General features: G+C 39.7%; 1 protein-coding gene across 1 annotated transcript in view; it reads left to right on the top strand.

Moving 5' to 3' along the window:
- Window positions 1–23,468, top strand: part of LOC148021972 (glycine-rich RNA-binding protein 3, mitochondrial-like) — a 68,730-nt gene that overhangs the window by 22,243 nt on the left and 23,019 nt on the right. Inside the window, exon 2 of the mRNA XM_087697518.1 lies at window positions 4,531–4,663. Within this exon, the coding sequence (XP_087553644.1) occupies window positions 4,540–4,663 (124 nt within the window). The 5' untranslated portion in view covers window positions 4,531–4,539. The remainder of the gene's footprint in view (window positions 1–4,530; window positions 4,664–23,468) is intronic.

Here is a 23,468-nt window from a genome sequence, read left to right as displayed (position 1 = left end):
TTCAAGAAAAAGGACCTAACTTATTCTCCTTATGCCACATGTGACATAGGCTTGGGAGCCTTTTGGTTGCCCAAGGCAAAGCTCTCAATAATATATAAAATAGATGCATAAAAGGACCCACAAGATTCTTTGGCTTTACGTTTGACTCGAAAAAAAAAGGTTACATTCCTATGACAATAAGTGATATTGAAGATTTATTGACAAGGTTCTACAATTTATTGTTCACTATATTAAGATTAGGATGGACCTACCAATGAGCCGTAGCCTAATTGGTGGAGGTGGGTGGGTGAGTCTCTCTCAATCTCACGATTAATTCCTCCTTGCTACGTGCTCAACTCAACGGTATCCACTATATCTTGGGATGGTTCTCTTCGAGCATTATCCTAAATAAATAGTTGATAAACTGATAATGGCTCGCATTACAAAAGATTAGGATGGATCTTTAAAAAAAAAAACCAAGAGACAACATTCATGATTTTACAATATCATAAATTCTTGAACCTTTAAACTAGGTTGATATCTGCAACTAGGTCTAAAAAAAGTGAATACGTGTCATTTAAAACATGCATGAGACGAACAATACTTACAAGTTTTTGAAGCTAATCAGATTTGGTTAGAAACTTGTTGTCTAGCCAAGGATATTGTATTAATGAAGAGTACATTGCAAAACATAAATCTAAAAGCCATAAAGTTGTTTGGTCAAAGTACAAGATGTAGCGGCTTTGATATTTGATGATTTTTCGGTTAAGAATTGACTTATTAACTCCGTAAAAGCAAAGTAGCAACACAAAAACACACATGAACATGCTATACAAGTAACATGTTAGAGAACCAGCATAAGTCTTCATTGTCTTATGATTATGGAGGAAGGTGCCATTCTCCAGTCTTTTGAGAAGATATGTGTTTTTCTTTGCTTTCCTTTACTTTCCTTTACCATTCATTATTGCAAAAAAAAAAAAAGAAGGTTGCGACGTTCTGAAAGATTGTGGTTATGAAAATTACAATTTGCTTTGTTGAAGTCAAGCGTTCTATATAAGTAGACCACATCGATTCTAAGCACAAAATGTATAGATTCATGTTCAAAACTACTAATGGCCAATTAATTAATGAATATAACTTATACTTAAGAATAATTCTAACTAATATTCAACTATAACTAAATATGTACTAATTAATTAAATAACCACATATTTAATAACTAACAATTAATAACAAATTAACTAATGATAAATAACTAAGTCATCTAATAATTGATAATAAACAATCAATAATATGTACTTAAAGACTAATTAATTAATTAGAAAACACCTAACACACTAATCAACGACAAATAACTAAATAGTTACATATCTACCAATCAATAATATTAATTAATATTTCTAACTAAAATGTAAGTAATAACTATTTATTAATTACCTTACATAATACATGATTAGCTAATGCAAATTAATTAGTTAACTAATTAGTTCATGTTTTGAAAAAATATTATTGGATTATGTAATTAATGTAATCAGTCACATAATATAAAGTTACAATGAAAACTAACTAGTTTAGTTCAATTTAACAACCAATAAGTACTTCATTAATGGATATAACTAATATGTAAGTAATTGTTAATTAACTAATTATTTCAATCAACACATGATCAATAATGTAAATGAATTAGTTTACTAATTAATTTAGGTAATAAGTAACCATTGTATGTAATGCCATCCTCTCAACCATCAGTCTTCTTCTTTTTGTTCTCCTCTCCCTGCCATTCTTACTCCTCGTTCCCCCTTGTGTGTCCGTCTGTCTGTCTGTCTCTCGCTTAGTTCAAAGGTTGAAATTGTGGGAAATGCCTAGAAGGCATCTTGGGATCGTTCTTACAACATGAAAATCGTTGGGGTTGTTCTTCTTCTCTCTATGGTGATTTGTATTGATATAATAACTAGGAAGAAGTTACCAGTGAGCCGTAGCCCAATTTGAAGGTGGGAGTGTGAGTTTCGACTGGTCAAAAGATGGAATCCTCCCAACTGCTGAGCATTGCTTGTGAAAATCTAGTAATAAAACTTAGCTAGCTGGTGAAGATCCAGTAATAAAAGTTAGCTAGTTGGTGAAGATCCGGTAATAGAAATTATCTAAATGGCACGCATTATTAAAAAAAAAACTAGGAAAAAGCATACATTAGTGCTAATTTTGATGAGCGTTAAGGGGGAAAACGAATCCAAGCTCCTAAACACACCACATACACACAACTCAACTATGCATATCCATGAAGTCTCAATGGAGTCGACTTGAAATCCGAGGTATGTGTCCTGGCGCTCTCCAGTGTGGCTGCTTCATCATCACCACTGTCTTCTTCTGCAGTGGTTATCGTTGGCAACACAATAGCTTCCAATTGTGAATGGAGCAGATCAAATAATGGCAGCAAACTGTGAAAATGCGAGTCCATGACCTATCCACAAAATCAACAAGCATGAGCAAGCTCATTTAATTGAACAAATATCCTGCATACAACCTAAACATGTGATACCATGCTAGAAGAGCAAAACATGCAGCAGAATAATGAAAGACGCAAGATCAATGAAAGAGACAATGCACAAGATGTAATCGGGAATAGGAATCCACTATGACAAGAGTACAATGTCTGAGCCCTAGCTCACACCCCTCAAGCTTCCTCTCTCCACACCAGGTATCTGCAAATATGTGAATAGATAATGGATTGTTGCCACACTCCCTCCTTTATAGAGAAAAAGAAAAGAGTTGTCCTACCACAAAATAGGTTGGCCAATTATCAAATAAAGAATAGAGTGCCCCCTTGGTTGCTTTAGAGGGGAGTGACACAAAGAAGAAGAAGAAGAAGAAGAAGAAGAAGAAGAAGAAGAAGAAGAAGGGACAATGCTATTTCTATGGAAAGAAGGGGCACCTTCGAAAGGACTGCAATAAGTTAGTGGCATTGTGGGAATGGGAGAAGAAGAAGAGCAAGGACTCTGTTTTTTCATCATTCTTAGATTTTGATACAAATTTTTGTTGTCTGGCCTAGGCCATGGTGATGATAGAATTGATCTTCTAGCCCATGTGTTGCGGTCATCCCTCACGACTCTCTAATGCTAGAGGGAGTGTGAGCAGCTGGTGGAGGTGGGGCATGCTAGTCTTGTGCATATGCAAGTGCAGTGGATCTTGAGTGTGGCTTTCTCCATGCATTGATGAAGTCTGGTAGGTTTAAATCTTGGAGTAGGTTTGCCTTCTAGGTTCATGATCGGGTGTGAGAGTGTGAGATAGAGAGTACTCTATGCTTCTACTTTGTTCCCACACAAGGGGACATTTTGATGGTTTGGTCAAAGGTGGGGATTCTTGGTCATATGGGGTTTTTGGGGAGTGGGTTCGTGACATGTATCTAGATTCAGCTATTTCTTTTTTGTGGTTAGGGATTGGTATGATTGACACTGACATCAGCATCTTTCCAAGGGATCTTGGTGGTGGCTTGATCACCCACTCCTTGGGCATCCACGGTCCTCTCTAATTGTCATTGTTGTATGTACTATGGTGGGTCTCTCATCATTTTATATTTCATTGTAATTGTCACCCATGATTTGAGAGAGGGTGTGAGCATTGTACATATCATGGGTTGTATGGGCATTTGAAGGGCCAACTATGGGCACATTTCTTCATTTGCTGGGCAGGTCATTTCTCAATTGGCCAATCTACATTTTAGGCCTTTATTATGCCTGGCTGACCTAGGCTCCATTTCACCCAATTTATGGGCTCCATTTCCTCCTGCAGTTGATCATCTTTGCATGCTGCAATGTGTTGGAGAGAGGGAGTCTGTGAGCACTCAGCTGGTTGCTAACAGCTGTGGATTGTACACACACTCATGCTTTGTCATATGGATTCCATTTACAGATTTCCTTGACTTTGAGCTCATTTGTTCTTGTTCTTCTGTTAAGTTCACTGTGTACACAGCGGATTTACTGTTTTGCTTCCATTATTCTATATCTGTCTCACAGGAAGTAGGTGAAGAGGGCAATAAATCTGTAGGTAAGGGGGGTAATTAGGATTTCGTGAAGTAGGGAAAATAAGGTTCACAGTTGTTCTATGTTCATAGGGAGCAAGTCTGGACAATGAGAACTCAAACTTGCATTAGTTAATCTTAAATTTACTGTCTAGTTTTGTCTGAAACATTCATACCTTTGTGCCTGGCTGTTTTACCTTGTTTGTGTCATGAGTTTAAAAGACCAAGGTTTGGCTTGTCAGTGCTTGAGTTTGGAAGATAATGTTTTTCATGTTTAAAAGGCAATGCTTGGTTTACCTTGTTAGTGGCTGAGCTTAGAAGACAATGTTTTGAAGTCAGGCTTGTACATAAGATCAATTTGTGATTTTGAGTCAGCTCCAGTGAGCACATGTACCTTGTAAAATTCCTTTGAGTATTATGATTAGCCACATTTTTTACATGCCAAAAAAGAGAGAAGTTTTGCAGTCAAAGTTGCTTTTATTCCACTTGCTCATAATTTGGTTGAATTTGCTTGGCTTAACATTTTCAAATTCTAGGTGGCAAAGATGGTTCATTCCATGAGGATTGCTTCTTTGCTTAGTTGTTCATCTTTCTTCAAGAAACCTAGTACGAGCCCACAAATGTACGTCATGACTCGTGGCATAGCAAGCAGAACGCTTTTTGTTGGAGGTCTGTAAACCTTTAAATCGCTCTTTATCTGAGCCTTTGTTTCAAATTTCAAGGTAAACGCCCGTCAAAATGTTTTCTGTGTGTCTGATTAAGAGCACTTTACTGATACTGATTGTCTTTAAGGTTCATATGCATGTTTTCAACTTCATAATATTGCATGAGTGTGGCTTGAAAAGCCAGCTGCTCCTTGTGGCACCTTAAACTACCATCATCAACAACAATTGTTTGCTGAAGGATGTTGCTGTTTTCAGTGTTCATCATTGCCCTTTGTTAGTATTGCCTGTAAGGCACATGCTTGGAGAATGGTAGTGGTGAACTAGCCGTTCAGCTCCTAAAAAAATTAGTTCACCCTTTACTGCAGTTCATTTTCTATCCTCTCAGATTATGGCTTCTTTATTTTACTTGGAACATGATAGTTCCCTATATTCCAAATGTATCCATTTTGGTCTCATTTGACCTTCTGTAGATGTTAATACAGCTTTCTTTTTTTCTGTTTTTTCTTCCTCCCTCCCTCTCTCTTAACATATCATCCTCTGTGTGTGTGTGTGTGTAGTCATAGAATTACACAGGTTATTTGCCTTTTGTTCGTATTTCATTTGTAGTGTATGATGAGATGTAAATGCAGTTTTATATAGATTCTGATCCCTCTGGCCATTCTGGCCTCTTGTAGATGCGTCTCTCTCTCTCTCTCTCTCTCTCTCTCTCTCAGAGATACACTAGGGTTTGCAGAGGAAACAGTGCGTGTGCAAAGAGAACTAACACAATGAACTCAAGAACAATGCAATGAAAAATAAGAAAATGAATGAATGCTGAAAACTCGATGAACAAATTGATGTTGGATGTGATAAAATGGATGCTAAAGGAGTAGAGGGTTGTTCAATACCCATTCTATCTTGTGGGCATAGGCTGATGGAGTGTCAAAGAGTGCCGTCCTCCATGGTATGGTTGAGCTCAAATATAATCAGTGTCATGAGGATTTGAAATTTTGATGCTTTGCTTCGCATTTGATTGGGGGAGGTCTGTCACAAGGACATGAAATTTGGACGCTTTGCTTAGCATTTGATTAAAGAGTTAATGAAATGTGCAAATGTGACTTGCACATATGAGGTGCATGTTAGTTATTTCTCAATGTGGGACCTAGGACCCCAAGAAATTAGTTGGTGCCAAAGATTAATAGGTACTAGGTGGTACCTAGTGTGAGAATTCAGCCTAGATCATTTAATTTGCCATAAGTGTTAGTGAGGTGACACTAGGAAATTGATGCCAATTTTGAGGCACTTGAGTGTGCATGACTACTTGCATGATAAATTGGCCTGGCCAATTTAATTGTTGGCTAGTTTGATTATTTTTTTGAGCTGTAGGTAATCATTAAATTATTTTTCATAATAAATAATTTGAAAATTAATTTGATAAAAGCTAGATAATGTCGGAAATTGTTTAAGGTTACCACTTCTTAGTTGACCGGCTCAATAGACATCCTTGGATAGTTTTAGATGTTGAGGGGATATGTGCCAAGCCACAAACCAGAGGGGTCAAGAAAAGAATCAAGACAAATTGAAGACAGAAAGATTCCAACACTCTTTGTGTAGTACTTCTGAATGAATCTATACAACTATAGCTTCATCCTCTGGTTATAAACATCGCGTCTAAGTTGATTGCTCAGACTAAACTCTTCCAAGATGATAGCTTGGACACTCTATGCAACCCAAAAGCATTCTACTATAGCAGTATGATAAGAAACAATGTTTCTTTGATAGTCCAAAGCATCCATCAATAGTAGGCAAGTAGATGCCTTACACAAGAAACCCTGTAAGCAATGGAATATGACCAAAAACCTTTAGGATAGTAGTCTTGTCTTGAGCTTGGTTGCAACTTATTTTCTCCCTAACTTTTTCATTCGAATGCAAAATATGTTTTCCCCACACTCAAATTCAACGAAACAGACTTGATCAACAAGCCAATGTAGGTAGAATTTTTTTGAAAAACATGTTGCTTTTTTTGTATTTTTGGGTATGAATGCCTTGTAGCACTCAAGATAACTCCTTGCATGTGTTTTGATCCACTCAAAGTTCTCATTAAAGTTAATAGAACTTAATAATGAAAACTTAAATTATTTTGGTGGATTGGTTTTGATCCTAGAAAAAACCTGTCAAGATCATGAGTAAATATCCCATAAACATATATTTAGAATACTTATATAGATATCTTTTCCTTATTTGTCCTTCATTGAATGTGTAACCACACGACATCCACCTCCTCCAAACCTGCACATCCTCTGGCATATGCCACCTTTACTCTTCATCATTTGCAGATTCCACTGTCAGTTCAAACTCTTTTTTTAAAAAACTCCAAATTCCTCATCTTTAGTAAGCTCTTTATCTTCTTCCTCTGCAATGTCATCTTATGGTGTCTCATGTATCAACTTTTTCATTGAATATTCTTTTACTTCTCTTCTCTCAAATATCTTTTTACCTAAAACTAGGATCCTAAACTCTGTATCATCTCACTTATATGTGGCATTTTTATCCAAGTGTCGATGAGAGTACTTTGTATCCATCCTGGTTTGTCACTCTCTGCTCTGAAAACTATCAATTAGAGCCACTCTTTAGAAAATTTCTCATAACTTTGGATCTGTAACTCTGATCATTGAGCTTTTTGAAGTAAAACCGTAGCCCTACTTCGGATCTACAACTTTCGTGAAGCCACTAAGATCAAATTCTAAAAGCTTCAATCCGAATTTTTTTTTGCGCAGCTTGCAACTCTCTTTTTCTGCGGGTAGCCGCGGTCAGACATCAATCTTTTCGAGCATGTAACTTTCGCATATTGACTCAAATGACTACCAAACTTGGTAGGTCTCTTCCCTAGGTGTTAAAGCCCATCTTGGAAGTGTATCCATGATCAAACCTCTTTGATATAGAACAGATTTTGAAATCATCAAATTTGCCCCAATCTATCTATTGCAGTAGCATACATCTATATCCTCATCCTGGGTCAAATAACCACTTCATAATCACCCAATAAATCATACATATAGCCCAAACACTCCTTCCTAGTCCAAACAGCCCACATATCATGCTCAACCACACACAAAGTCTACTACGTTCAATGGTCCACTTTATCTCACATAAGTCATTCTTTTGAAAAGAGTCACTTAGATCATAAACTTGAATATATCTTGCATAGTTTGCATCCTTCATTACAATCTCTTGTAAACTTTTTGACACCTTACCATCAACAACCAATTCATCATCATCGTCATCAATCAAAGCATTCATTACCTTTGTATTTAGAGTCATTAGTTCCACTACATCCACTATTTATACTATCGAAGCATAGATAGAGAACATATCCCTGTCATTAAACAAAACATGTATATTATTTTGAAGCAATTCATCCTCTATTGCCTTTGTATGTGCAATATCTTTAGGCAAAGATGCATCCACAGTCATGGTTACTGTATCCTCTTCATTCACTGTCCAAGCATAGTCATTAGACAAAGCACATGTATTTTGTGTGCCCTTATACAATACTGTATGTGCATGCATGATCACTGTTTCATCTGCATTCACAAGCATTGTGGCATCTGTGCTTGTACTCACATCATTATCAGTATGCACTTGCATTCTCTAGCATATTTGCACCCTTGTGTAAAGCATGTGCATTATACTTTTCTAGTGTATCTGCAATATCCTCTAGAATACCCTCTGTCAAAGCTTCTTGGTGTTTCTTTTTTTTCCTACTTTTCTTTCTCATCCATGACATCAATTTTGTTGGTGTAGAAGCAGGTACAAGAGGCTATGGTCTAGGCAAAGGCTTAGGCCGTGAAGCAGTACCATGTACTCCCATATTTTGTATAACTTGCATTTACTCTGGTGCGTAGCTTATAAGCTACAACTCTGTTAAAACACATTGCCATCTTTTCGGTTGGTACTTTGGCCATTTCAAGCTTTTCTGCATAAACATGGAGAAATCTGGTAATATTTCGTTCATCAAATTTCTGGATTTTTGCTATGACCTTCTCCAAAGCATTAGTCACAACTTCATGTTTGGACATTGTCAGAGTGAAGCAATGCAGAAGTGAATGACCAAGACAGAGTGAACAGAGAGAGAAGAGAGAGAGAAAGAGATAGTGAAACATAGAAAATCTGTAGTGAATAATGCTGTATAAGGATGCAGAATTATACACGGGTGCAGAGAGAATATTTGCGTATGAGAAGAGAGAGGGAAAGAGACAGTGAAATGCTGAAAATCTGTAGTGAAGAATGCTTTATAAGGATGTAGAATTATACACGGGTGTAGAGAGAATATTTGCGTGTGTCTCCACCTTGAAGATCTCAGTCTCCGTCAACCCTGAGGGCAGTCTCCACGGTCTGCAGCGTGAAATTTGTGGAACACAACTGACAGAAGCTGCTGAAAACAAAGCTTATAAACAGGCTGGAAAAAATGCCCCAAATAATGTAGGTCGGCAGCCAACTGCTGACCGACTGGTGCAGTCCGACCGCTTGCCATGTGGCGCCTGTGACTGCCTGCCACGTGGCATCCTACTTGTCTTGGAGATGTCACTCTCTAACACCCCCTATCAGATCTTGGACATGGTAGAAGGCTAAGGGTTTTGGAGTGCTGTCGAAGTAAAGTCTGGGGAAAAGAAAAATGTCGAATCTCTTGCAGTCGATGGAGGTAGCTCCTTAATGTTTGAATAATGGCGAAACTGAGGATGGTGTGCACAAACTGCAATGATCTTGTCATCTTGCTCTCCCTGATCGATCATAGGCATTAAACCAATTACTCGAGCACGAAGGAATAAGGCTGAATAACTAGCTCCTTATTCAGCCCACTCTTTTTATCAAGTTCATTTTGAACCAAAATCAAGAAGACAGGGACGAAGTGTCGATTGCAGAATAGATTGTTAGGTGTAGAGCAAATTGCAGAATTCGATGATGAGCAAATTGTAGGACTCTCGTTCGTTGTCTACGTCGGGCCTTTTCTCCTCTTCTATGTTTGCATGAATTGCTTGTAATACATAGACGTTTGAATTGTAGGAGCTTTTGCAAAGCCAATCATTGACTTGATTCAGGTCCAGCAATTTCAATTCCACCCTTCCTCCATGCTACGATTCTAGGATGGCTATGTTAACTTTGTAGAGCTTGTTTGCTTGCCATCATCCAAGCTCTTTGCCATGGAAGAAAGGAAAGTTCTGTATTGTGAACGAGCCGATTGTGAAGGATGTGCTACCCCCTCATGAGGAGTGTGATCACTGAGTATAGCCCCTCAAACCATGGTGACTAGACTTCTGAAAAATGACGACTATCTCCCCGTTAAATTGCAGCGTGATGAACATGGGAACCAACAAAACATGCTTTCCCTCATGTCAGATACAGAGCGCTTTTTTCCCCTTCTTCCTTGGACCGGTTGCAACGCTCATATCAACCTTCCAACAAATCTGCAGCACACGGTCTCCTCAAAGAGCAACGAATCCTTAAAGTTGGAGAAAGCCTCCGACTTTAGCTTCAAGAAATAAGCCCATGTCATCCTACTATAATCATCCACAATGAGCACGAAATACAAGCTCCCTTTAAGGGACTCCGTCCTCATTAGTCCACAAAGATCGGTAGGAACACACTCCAAGGGTGCTGAAGACCGCCTCGAAGCCTTGCTGAAACAACATTACGAGTCAGCTTCCCACAGATGTAGGATACACAAGGCTGCTGGCTCACCACAATATCCATCAAACCTCGAACAAGCTGTCCCTTTGACGCCTTCAGAAGGTAATCATAATGGAGGTGGCCAAACCAAGAATGCCAAAGCTCAGACTGAGTTTGTGAGGTAAGAAGAAGGAAAGTCAAGGCAGAAGAAGGGCGCAACTTGTAGACTCCATTCTCCTCATAACCCGAAGAAAGAACTTTTCTCGATCCTCGATCAAGAATCCAAAAAGAATACATATCAAATTCGACCAAAAGGCCAAGGGCACAAAGCTTGTGCACCGAAAGAAGATGGTACCCCAAAGCCGGCACATAAAGTACCTCGGAGGTATGAGCACCACCATGTCCATTTGGAATAAGATGCATGTTGCCCCGTCCCTCTATAGGAATAGACAAACTATCACCAATGAGAATCTGGCCATGGGAAGGCGGCAAATAAGCAACACCTACTGAAGGAGTCACGTGGCGGGAGGTACCACTGTCAACAATCCACTCGCGAGTATATGGAGCCGTCAACGCAGCATCAAAAGCTGTTAGGGTTGAATCCTCAAGCATATCCAAGTGGAGGAAAACAACTGATGAGGGAGCAACCACCGCTCTGGAATTCTTTCAAGATTTCTCCTTCTCCTTTTCCTTTTTCTCCTTGTCGAGGCAATCCTTTTTCCAATGACCTGTTTTGCCACAAATGTGACAAGTAGACTCCTTGTCTTTGTCCTTCTTAGAGTTGTCCTTCTCCTTCTTCTTTTGGTCCTTACTCTTTTTCTGAGAGTACTGACCAACCAAGGCCTCAATTTTCGAAGGATTGGTTCCTTTCAGTTGCTCCTCTTGATCCAAGATCATAGGAACCAACTCTTCCCACCAAAGAGTCTGAGACGGCTCTAAAGCAATCAAGGCAGAATAAAAATCTCTGAAGCGAGGCGCCACTGTGAAAGAAGAGTTATTGCCATGTCTTCAGAAGTGATCACCTTCTCTCATGGTCTGCATCTGCACTTCCAAAGAAACTTGCTTCATGATAGTCATCTGATTGTACATTTGATCAAGCTCCAGCCATATCTCCTAGGCCACTATCAAACGTTCAATATGAGAGATAACAATTGTAGTACATGAGAGAAATAAAAATGAGCGAATGCGAGCATTAAGTTTGTCCCAATGTGCCTGAGCGTTTGCTAACTCAACCTTATCAGTGGAAGAGAGTCTAAACTCGTCGCGCGAAGAAGGACGATGGATAGCCTTTGTAACAAGCTTCGCCAAATCATAGGACTCTAGAATGGCAAGCATCATGACCCGCGAGCTGCGATAGTTCTTGCCATCGAGCTTTTGATCTGATGGAAGAGCCAGTAAGACGGGCACCTTCCGGTCCATGATTGCTTGAAACTCTATCTCGGTGTCAAAAGACATCTTCACCTACAATGCCTGCACAAAACACAAAGATCAGCCCTCTCTTTTTGTGAAAATACAGCTTGCTAGGGCTATGGTTCGCTCGTCCCACTCCTTCTTCACCCGCTGGAGGCAATGAAAAGGTAATATCTGCACTTGAAGGCCCAAAATGCAGCCTTCTTCCTTCTGTAACAGCAAAAACCAGCACTAGCTTCAGCAAATCTTCTCCTTTCTTGCACGCCCACACTCGCCTCAGCCTTGTTCTGATGCATAGCCCACCTATTCGCACTTGAACGCTGAGAACGCAGCCTTGTGTCGCGGAAATCTCCTCTTCAGATGGGTCTACCCCTAGGTCAGTCCTTCAATGCTCTGAAACCATGTTAGAGTGAAGCAATGCGGAAGCAAATGACCAAGACAAAGAGTGAACAAAGAGAGAAGAGAGAGACAGAAAGAGACAATGAAACACAAAAAATCTGCAGTGAAGAATGTTGTATAAGGATGCAGAATTATATACAGGTCTAGAGAGAATGCCTGAAATTTGTGAAACACAATTGATAAAGGCTACTGAAAACAAAGCTTATAAATAGGTTGAAAAAAATGCCCCAAATAATGCAGGTGGGCTGCAATTAATGCAGTCCACTGCTGGCTGAATGGTGCAGTCTGATTGCCTGCCACGTGGCGCCTTGGAGACTGCCTGCCACGTTGCATCTTACCTGTCTGGGAGATGGCACTCTCTAACAAAGATCTCATAGGTCCTAATGAAGTTCATGAAGTCTTTAGGTTTGATATCATCATTGTTTGCATACATACTATCTCCCATTTTGTCAAGTTTGGACGTGGCTTTTCACATTGGTCCCCCCAAATGTCGAGGGGGTATTTGTTAAGCCACAGAGCACAAGGGTGTAAGAAAAGAATCGTGATAGTCGAAGGATAGAAAGTTTCCAACAGACTTTGTGTATTACTTTTGAATGAATTTGTACAATTATAGTTACACCCTCTGGTTATAGACATTGTGTCTAAGTCAATTACTTAGACTAAACTCTTTCGAGATGATAGCTTGGACACTTCTATGCAACCCAAAAGAATTTTACTACAATAGTACAATAAGAGACAATGCCCCTATGAACCCAAAAGAATTTTACTACAATAGTACAATAAGAGACAATGTCCCTTTGATAGCCTAAAGTATCCACCAACAATAGGCAAGTAGATGCCTTAAGCAAGAAACCTTGTGAGCAATGGAATATGATAAAAACCCTAAGGACAATATTTTTGTCTTGAGCTTGCTTGCAATTTGTTTAAAAAAAAAAACTTTTTTATCCGAACTCAGAATATAGTTATCCACGTACTCAAACTTGTTAGAATTTGCCAATTCTATGGGCAATGCCCAATGTTTTAGCCCTTAGTTTTTTTTCAGTTCTTAGTGTGAACACAATTAAAGTTATAATTTATGTCACCACTCTTAGAGTTAGAGTTAAGAGTCAGTTAAGTCTAGTTGAGTTAGAGCTAGGTCTATCTTAGGCCTATCTTGTACCTTTCATTCTCATTCTTTCAGTTCAGCAAGTACACTTTACTCTTTTGCTTCAGCACACTCTCATTGTCTCTCTTTTCTCTACTCCTTAGCTGGCTGCCATTTTTCAACATTTGCTGTTAGAGCAAGGTTCTATGCGCGGATTTTGTTCAGGCACTGTCAACCAGTGCCGCCCCACCTAAAGTCCCGTTTTTGTCAACCAGCGGTTTGCCCAAGGAAGAGAAGGATGAGTTGTGCTGTTTTCAACCAGCGCCTAGCCCTACATGCAGTCCTATGCGCAGTCTTGCACGCAGCTTGCATGCAACCTAAGGAGCTACTGTTTTGAAGGAGCTCCTTCTGTTTTCAGCTGTGCCCCTTACTTTCTCACCTCTACCCTCCATATTCTCAGCCTTGCTTGTGATTTTCTACAAACCCTAATTCTCAGATTTGGGTTTTTTTTTGGAAATTTTTGCAATTTCCCATCTATTTTGGCCATCTCTTTGTGAATCTCAGCTCGTGCTGCCCAAAATTTTGGGCTTTTGTCAAATTTTGCTCACGGAGTTCAAATTGACAACCAATTCGAAGAAATTTCACAATTTCTTTGACATTTTTGGGAAAAATTTTGAGGATTTTACCCAATTTGCAGCCCCATGTGTGAATCTTCATTCGAAATATTGACATTGCACAATTTCATCCATATTTGTGCAAGAAAATTGGGGCTTTTTGTCCTAGAGGTTGCGGCATACATCTCATGGCAAATTCTAGTTGCTGTTTGTTGTTGGTACATACCCTGATGTGACATTACTGCAGAAATTCAAGTTGTAAGTTATATTTTTTCAATTTCTTTGAAATTTTGGAAGAAATTTGGGGCATTTGCACGACATGCATTCTAATGCAGCAAACAAGCGGTACAACAACATTTAATTGTTATTATAGTTAGATTGAGCAAATTTTTTTGGGAAAGTTCAATAAATTTTGGTAAGAATTGGCATTAAGTTGCTGTAATTTGTACTTTTTAGGGCAGGCATTACGAGGCATGTGTGGTACAATAGTGCATGGCTGTTATTTCTTAGTTGAGTTCTAATTTGGGTCAATTTGGATACAGTTTGGCATTTGTGTGACAGTTTGATACTTGTTGCATAATCCCAAGGGGATTTTTGGTACTTTGAGGAGTACAATCTATACTTCAGCAGAGAAGTATTTGGCTGCAGATTTTTGTCCATTACTGACAGCATGGCATGTTAGGGGACTAACGATTAGAGCAACATCCTTGGTGTCCTCACTGAGGAGGACAAACTTGATGGATCAAACTACCCATTGTGGAGTTTTATGGTTGGCAATCTTCTTGTAGCGAAGGACTTTTGGGACTATGTTAAGGTGATTTGTAGTGACCAGGAGGTCTTGCACCTCAAACACCTTAAGGTAATGCTAGGAGACAATCTGTTGGTGCAGTCGCCCCTCCTTCCCCTTCTAACGAGTATCAGAGGAGATGGGACTCAAAAGATGCACAAGCACTTTCTTTGATTGCCTTGTCAGTGAAAAGATCGATCATTCCACACATCCAGTCTTGTAACACCTCAAAATCAGCACGGGATGTACTTGAGTATGTTGGCAGCACATAATGAGGCTAGAATATCCTATCTCCGTAGAGAGTTGGCTATTGTAAACATGGATGAGGGTGATAGCATGACAGATCTTGTTACTCACATATGGGATTTGCGTGAGCAGCTGCTCAATGTGGATGAAATCATTCAGCGTGTTGAATTGGTAAACATCACATTGTTATCTTCTAGAGTCATATCTTGGTTTCCACACCTCTTTGATGCTGTCTTTGAGGAGGAACTAGTAGCCCCTTACATTTGTGGAGTTAGAAGGTCTCTTGTTGCAAGAGAAACAAGCTTGGAAGAATTTTGCATTGCGTTTAGAAGAGAAGGCTATGCTTTTCAAGTTCAAAGACAAAGGAAAAGTCAAGCAAAATGCAAAAAGTTAGCAAAAGGGTGATCCTAGATAGCCATCAAATAAGGCTTTCCAAGATAAAGAAAAGTCTAAAAAGAAGGGAAAATGACATTATTACAAGAAGCTAGGTCACTATATTGATGAATGCTATAAGAGATTAGCCAAAGAGAAAAAAAAGAACACGAGTTTGGTTGTCCACCAAGAGACATCAGCCAACAAATCTATTGATGTTGATGCTTCAGCAAGCTTTGTGGAGGAGAACTATGCATTTCTGACTTGCAATTATGATTCTTCAATGACTGATTTAGCATTTAATGCTGCTAAAATGCAACAAACATGGTATTTTGACAGTGAAGTTTCAAAGCACGTCACTTCTAGGAAGTATTTGTTTTTCTCTTGGTATTCAGCCCCTGTTGGGAAGCATGTTACATGTGCGAACAACAATAGAGATGATGTTTGTGGCATTGAAACATGTACTATTACTACTGCAGATAGTTTCGACTTTATGCTTCTAGATGTCTTGTTTGTGCATGGAATTACAAAGAACTTGTTGTTTATCTCTGCTTTTAACAAGCATGGCTTTCAGGTCATCTTTAAGGATGACAAATGCATTGTCAGAGACATGGAAATGGATTATGTACTCAGACTCTCTGGGACCTTGTATAAGGGTTTATTTTTTTTTGATACCTATGATGCACAGTCTCATGTGTTAGAGTGTAGCGATGCTGAAGTGTAGGACCAAGACTGAGAGAGAGTGAACATAGAGAGAAGAGAGAGAGAGAAGACAGTGAAACATAGAAAATCTGCGGTGTAATATGCTGTATAGGAGTGTGGAAAAATACAAGGGTACAGAGAAAATATCTACGTGTCTCCGTCTTGATGACCGGGATCTCCGTCAACCTGATCGTAGTCAGTCTCAGTAGACCAACCCTAACAGCTCTCAAGATGAGAATAATAATTGAGAGTGTGCCACCAATTGGCTATATATAGCCAATAAATAAAAAATACCTAGCACCAGGTCGGCTGCATTAAATGCAGCCGACTGCAGGAAAAAAATTGTCCGATTGCAGTTTGAAAACTGTCCGACTGTTGACGTGTTCTCTGCGCTGACGTGGCACTGCCTGCTGACGTGTCATCCTGTCGTACTTTGCTGACGTGGCACTGTGGCCGTACGACTGTCCAGGAAATGACTGTCTAACACCCCCTCTTAGATCCCAGATAGACCAAAAGATTGAGGGATTTGGAATGCTACCGAAGAAGAACCTGGGAAGGCGCCTTCGTAAACAAATTTGCAAGATTATCCTCCGTCTTGTAGTACTCCACATCAATGGTCCCATAGAGAAGCTTCTTTCGAATAAAGTGATATTGGATCTTAATGTGCTTCATCTGGGCATGGAATACAGGATTCTGTACCAAGGCAATGCAACTCTCATTGTTGCACTGCAGAAGAGTAGGACGAGTCAAGGGGTAGCCAAGCTTCTCCAAGAGTCTATGAAGCCACACAACCTCACATGTGGTGGAAGACGCAGCCCAAGACTCTGCCTCAGTAGAACAAAGGGCTACTGTGGGCTGCTTCTTGCTACTCCAAGAAATAATACTTGTACCCAAGGTAAAACAATAGCCTGTACTAGACCGCCGTTGGTCCACATCGCCAGCCCAATCCGAGTCGCTTCAATCTGCGAGAACTAGTTCTGAAGTATCTGTACCTGCGGGATAAGAAATCCCTAAGTTAGAGGTCCCCCTCAAATACTGAAGAATCCTCAGGGCAACCTGCCAATGCACCTGTTTGGGTTCACTCATGAACCCCGCCAAAATATCCACAACAAAACAAAGATCAACACAAGTGTTGAGTAGCCAAATCAAGGATCCAATCAATTGACGGTAGCGGGAAGCATTTGTCAAGGGAGAATCAGAGTGTGAAGTGGTCTTCTAGTTCGGATCCATTGGAGTAGAAATGGTCCGAGAAGTCTCAATCTCAAAAGTCACCAAGAGCTCTTGTATATATATCTGTTGAGAGATGAAAAACCCGGTCTGAGACTGATAAATCTCGTGACCCAATAAGAAATGAAGAAGCCCCAAATCTGTGATGACCGCGATCTCCGTCAGCCTGATCACAGTCAATCTTAGCTGATGAACCCTGACAGCTCTCAAGATTAGAAGAATAACTGAGAGTGTGCCACCAACTGGCTATATATAGCTAATAAATAAAAAATAGCCAGCACCAGGTCGGTTGCATCAAATGCAGTTGACTGCAGTTTGAAAACTGTCCGACTGCTGACGTATCCTTTGCGGTGACGTGGCACTGTCTGTTGACGTGTCACCCTGCCGTACTTTGCTGACATGGCACTGTGGCCGCACAACTGTCGAGGAAATGATTGTCTAACATCATGATGCTCTGGCAGCCACTACTCTATCGTTTGCTATGGAGAATGTGGAGCTATGGCATGCTTGCTATGGACATATGAGTTTTGGGAGCTTGATGACCTTTTAGAGGTGTCATATGGTAGATGCATTGCCTCCAGTGGAGACTCCACCTCCTCATGCATGCGAGGAATGTATTTTGGGCAAGATGCACAGATTTGCCTTCAAAAAGGATAGTGCAGTGTGTGCTGTTTTGAATTGCAGCTTATTCACTTTGATGTTTGTGGTGCCATGAGGACACGCGCACTTGAAGGTCATCTTTACTTTGTTACATTTATTGATGTTACATTTATTGATGACTACTCTTGGCATACATAGGTGTATGGGCTGAAAGCAAAATATGCATTTTAAACATCTTGTTGCAAAGCTTGAGGTTGAAACTGGCTTGAAAGTGTAGACACTTCGCACAGATAGAAAGGAGGAGTACATGTTTGTGCTTTTGAGACATATTTGCTTGATCATGGCATTATGCATCAAGCCACTGTTAGAATGACTCCTGGTGTTGTTGAAAGGAAGAATCACACTTTTATGGAGAGGACTCATTGTATGCTCAAAAGCAAGGGGCTGCCTCATAAATTTTGGTTAGAAGGCCTTCAATGTGCAAATCATGTGTTGAATCGTACACCCAGTAAGGCACTAAAGGCCATCACCTCGTTTGAAGCTTGGCATGGAAAGAAACCCAAGGTTGACTACTTTCGGGTGTTTGGTTGTATAGCCTATGCACATGTTCGGAAAGAGCTTCGTGGGAAGCTTGATGTCAAGGCTGTAAAATGTATATTTATTCGCTACAGTTCGGAAAGCAAGGGCTATCGCTTGTATGACCCATGCACAAAGAAAGTTTTTGTTAGTAGGGATGCCATATTTGCTGAAATGCTGCATTTTCACATGATCAATTTCAAATGCTAGCCACCCATGACATTAGTGATGCCTTTGAGGGTCTCTTGCCACCTTTTTGTGAGTCTATGCCTGCTATAAATGGCCAAGTAGACATAATACAACAAGCTGTTGCTGCACCATATGTGCTTGAACAACAGGGTATTGATGATAGTTTGCCACATGTAGTGGAAGATGCAATACAACATGAAAGGGCTGCTGTAAATGCAGCAAAAAAAGTCTCGAGATGGCTGTTACTAACTCTGGAGGAGAGTAAAATGGATGCTCCTTTAGCTCAACACACTAGAAGGGCTGCTAGACATGCAACACATGATGTAGGGGGAGCCGATTTGGCTGATTTTACGGAAGTAGATGATTGTGATGAGCATGTATTTATGAGCTCACTATTGGATGATGATGAGTCTACTTCCTTGGATGAAGCTCAGCAAGATGTACATTGGATGCAAGCCATGCATGCAGAGTTAGACTGTATTGCCACTAACTCTACATGGGATCTTGTGGATTTACTACTTGGCAAGAAGACTATTGGCATAAAATGGGTTTTTAAACCCAAACGCATGGCTGATGGTACCATTGACAAGTACAAAGCACAGTTGTTAGCAAAAGGCTATGCATAGAAGAAGGGCATAGATTATGAAGAGACTTTTGCTTCTAAATCCCATATGAGTACAGTGAGATGTGTAATTGCTATGGTTGCAAATTATGGTTGGAAGGTACTTTAGTTGGACATTGCATTCTTGAATGAGGATTTGCATGAGGATGTTTATGTGTCACAACCTCCATGGTTTGTGGTTAAGGGGAAAGAGCACATGGTATGCAAGCTAAATAAAGCTCTTGATGGTCTCAAATAGGCTCCTCGTGCATGGTACTCTAAAATTGATGCATATTTGGCTAGCAAAGGGTTCAAAAACAATGCAAATTTTCCCACTCTATACATTAAGAATGAAGGAGGGAGGGGGGACTTGCTGATTATCATTCTTTATGTAGATGACATGCTGCTCACTAGACCTTTAGAAGCAAAAATTGCAGATTGCAAGGCTGAATTAGAGTTTGCATTTGCTATGTCAGATATGGGCTGTCTACACTATTATTTGGGAATTTAGTTCACGCAAAATCAACATGATATCATCATGTCACCGTCAGAGTTGTGGATAAGTTGTTGGATAGGTTTAATATGCAAGATTGCAAACCTATATGCATTCCTATGGATCCAAGCTTAAAGCTGTCTATGCATGATGGTGAAGAGATGTCTAATGTTGCAATTTCTAGCCAAGCTGTTGGCTTTCTTATTTCTCTTTGCAACACATGCCATGACATTCAGTGTGCAATATCTCAGGTGAGCACGTATATGCATAGCACACAGACTATACATCGGTAAACTGTTAAGTGGATCTTTAGATACTTGCAAGGTACTCGGTCACATGCATTATTATTTTCGAGGGGAGAGACTTCCAATTACAGGCTGAGTATAAGGTAGCCTCCACATCAATAGTGGAATGCGTATGGTTGTGCAAATTGTTGGTTGATCTACATTTGCCATCGCAGGGTCCTACACCCATTCTTTTTGACAATCAGAGTGTGCTTGCAGTGGCACGAAATTCTGCGTTTCATGCTCACACGAAATGTATTGAGGTGCATTACCATTATGTCAGAGAGATGCTATGTAGGAGAGATCAGCTTGATGTACGTTCGTACATAGGAAAATGTTTCAAACTTTTTTACCAAGGTACTGCTTCGTGAGAAGTTTGAGGCTTTTCGCAAGTCCTTAAACTTGCTATCCTTTGGTGATTGATCTTTCGTGTACTTTACCACATTGACACTACAGGGGGATGTTAGAATTTACCAGTTCTATGGGCAGTGCCCAATGTTTTAGTCTTTAGTTCTTTTTCAGTTCTTAGTGTGAATACAACTAAAGTTATAAGTTGTGTCACCACTCTTAGAGTTATAGTTAGAGTTAGTTAACTCTAGTTGAGTTAGAGCTAGGTCTATCTTAGACCTATCTTGTACCTTTCATTCTCATTCATTTAGTTCAGCAAGTACACTCTACTCTTTTGCTTCAGTACACTCTCATTGTCTCTCCTTTTCCTTCTCCATAGCTGGTTGCTATTTTTCAACAAAATTGAATGGAACAAACTTCATTGACAAGCCAATGCGAAGAAAATTGACAAAATTATCCTAGAATAGTCAAAAATGCCACTTCTTGAAAAATGTGTTGCTTTTTTTATATTTTCAAGCTTGGACGCCTTGTAGCACTTAAGATAATTTCTTGCATGTATTTCGATCTACTCAAAGTTCTCATTAAGTTAATAGAACTAGACTATTTTGGTGGATCGGTTTTGATCCTAGAAAAACCTATCATAATCATGAGTAAGTATAGATCCCATAAGCATATATTTGGGATACATATATAAATGTCTTTTCCTTGTTTTTTCTTCATTGAACAAGTAATCACATGACAACGTGGAAGGCTCATCTAACTATTTGACAACTCATAAAGAGTCATACCCAAGGTGTTTAAAGTGGAAATGTCAAAGATGCTTATTATTTGTAGGCTCTTGTGTGGTGACTAAGGCCTAGAAGTGGTGGAACTTAGAGCCCTCGGTAGTTGGCTAGAAAGAAAATGAGCCATCATATAGAGGCCAATAGGCTGTGCCTCGTTGTGAGCAATCACTAAACTAGTCTAAGAGTATATAACCTTGACTGTGGGCACAACAAAGAAGACTACTCGCGTCAATTGAAAAAGCTGTTGAATGGATAAAAGGTTTTCCCCAAGGTGGGAGACATAGTAGACATTGTCCAACAAAGCAAAATCTTGGTCCTTGTCAATATCAAACTTGATGCGATCCAGACTATGGACCTTGATTGAGGAGTTGTTTCCACATTGGACATTTCTAGCTGCAAGTGTTTAAGAGACGAAAATATATTGGATGGGGTCCATGCTATATGGGGCTCCACTATCTACAATCCAAGTAGAGGATCGAGTAGAGTGGGGCTTTGTGTTTACCTCATCAAGAGATAACTTGCAAATATGGACCAAGCTCACATCCTTTGATGTCTCTACAAGGATGAGGTAGGCATTTGGTCTAGCAAACTTGTCAAACATGGCCTTTGGTGTTGAGAACTCTTGCCTTTGATTTATACTTCTCATCAAAATGGCCAACTTTTTGATAGTGTTGGTAATACCTATTTTTTTAAGGTACATTATGCTGCCCAGGTTTGAGAGCAAATTTGGAGTTCCCCTGTGATTTACTTGAGTGATTTTGTTTTGGGTTTTGATTTTGATTTTGATTTTGGTTTTGGTTTTGTTCCTTATTGCCTTGCCCTTGCTACCTCCCTATGAGAGGCAGTAACAAGAGCCCCCTCTAAGGAGCATGTGCTATGAAATTGATTGAATAGCCGAGCGTAACACAGTAGTTGATACTCAAACTTATAGAATGTGGGCATACTTGGCTGTGGAATCACTTGTTGGATGAAATTGAAATATAGCTAAGGAATAGTGTGACCTGGTCTTTAGGAGACTTAGGAGCTCTTGTGGTGGATAACTCGGTGAGTAAGTATCGATATTGACCTTAAGGTCATCTTAGTATGTGATCCTAAATTCTTGAAGCTCATGGTCAAGATTTATACAATGGAGCCGCATATTGCGCAATCAAGTGTTCGTTGCTTCGATACAAGGTCAAAATGCTATAGCTATGAATGAAAATTTGGGAGTAATCCTTGTATAAACTCAACAATGATTGAGACATTTTTGGCCTTCCAAGAATGGACAACCTCATATGGAACAAGGCAAGGATCTGGTTAGGGTTTCAGCCCTTCTACAATTTTCCACAAGTTTTGTGAGTCTAGGATATTCCTCATTGGCTTTGACCAAGTAGTATAGTTAGACCTGTTGAAATGAGTCTTGTCAATGAATGGTTGCTTAGGTGATGAGGAGAAATAACTACGAGGTGTTGGGAGAGAGAGGTAAGGTGGTTAGAAAGGAGAATGAGATGGGTAGGCGGTAATCGGCCGAGGGCGTCCAAAAGTTGCCATTAGAGGAGGCACTTAAACTCTATAGCCTTGCCCAATTGTAGGCTGAGGCATTGAAAAATTTTCCCCTTTCTTAACAAATGATAAAGGACATCTGCAATATGTGCAAAGGGGTGGAATCCATATGAGATAAAACACACAAGCTTCCAAAAATCTCCCTACTTTTGAAATTGATGTGCAAGTCTTATACATTCTCTCAATAGCATCCATCTTAGCTAGAGATGGCGGTCTTCCATACTACATATGTGACCCACAATCAAGACCTCATTTATCCCAAAGATTGACTTTTGTCTTGAAAGAGTGAGTTTCATCTCTTTCAATCTAGTCGGGATTCTTTCAGAGTCAGCTATGTACTTTGCAACAAATCTCTTATATCCCTTTTGATCAAATTCTTCAGCTTTGTCCTCTTCTGCACACCCTTTTATTGGTACGTCATCCAGAAAGAGCATAGGAAGCTGTGATATATAATATCACAAAACCTTATTCATGACATATTCATCATATGAGCAATAGAATTTGTTACTCCTTATGTCAAAGTGCACATCCACAATAAACCTAGTAGTGTTTTCATAGTAGTAAGATATTACAAGATCCAAGATACACGCTCGACTTTCTTATATACTTAAAGTATATATGGTGAATATTATGCTGGCGCAAAGAGAGAACAAATGAGAGAAAAGAAAGATGTAGAAATAAAGAAAGAAAGAAAGCTATATTAACATTTACGAAAGGCCAAAGTGGCCTATGAGACCAAAACGTTACATACAAAATGTTTGGGAAACTTTCTAGGTTCCAGTTAGCTACCATCTAATGCTATGATAAACTAATTGAGTAGGTACAAGGTGGTATATAGGCTGGGTGTAATTCATGTGTGTTCCAAGTATGGTGTGGAACTGCTCATGGATCTTGATCATCCTTA

The sequence above is a fragment of the Lygodium microphyllum genome, chromosome 17, assembly GCF_053477565.2.
Source record: "Lygodium microphyllum isolate KBCC chromosome 17, Lygodium_microphyllum_v1.1.10, whole genome shotgun sequence".
Classification (NCBI taxonomy): domain Eukaryota; kingdom Viridiplantae; phylum Streptophyta; class Polypodiopsida; order Schizaeales; family Lygodiaceae; genus Lygodium; species Lygodium microphyllum.
The sequence above is the reverse complement of the archived record's forward strand: the minus strand, read 5'-3'. Positions and strand labels throughout refer to the sequence as shown.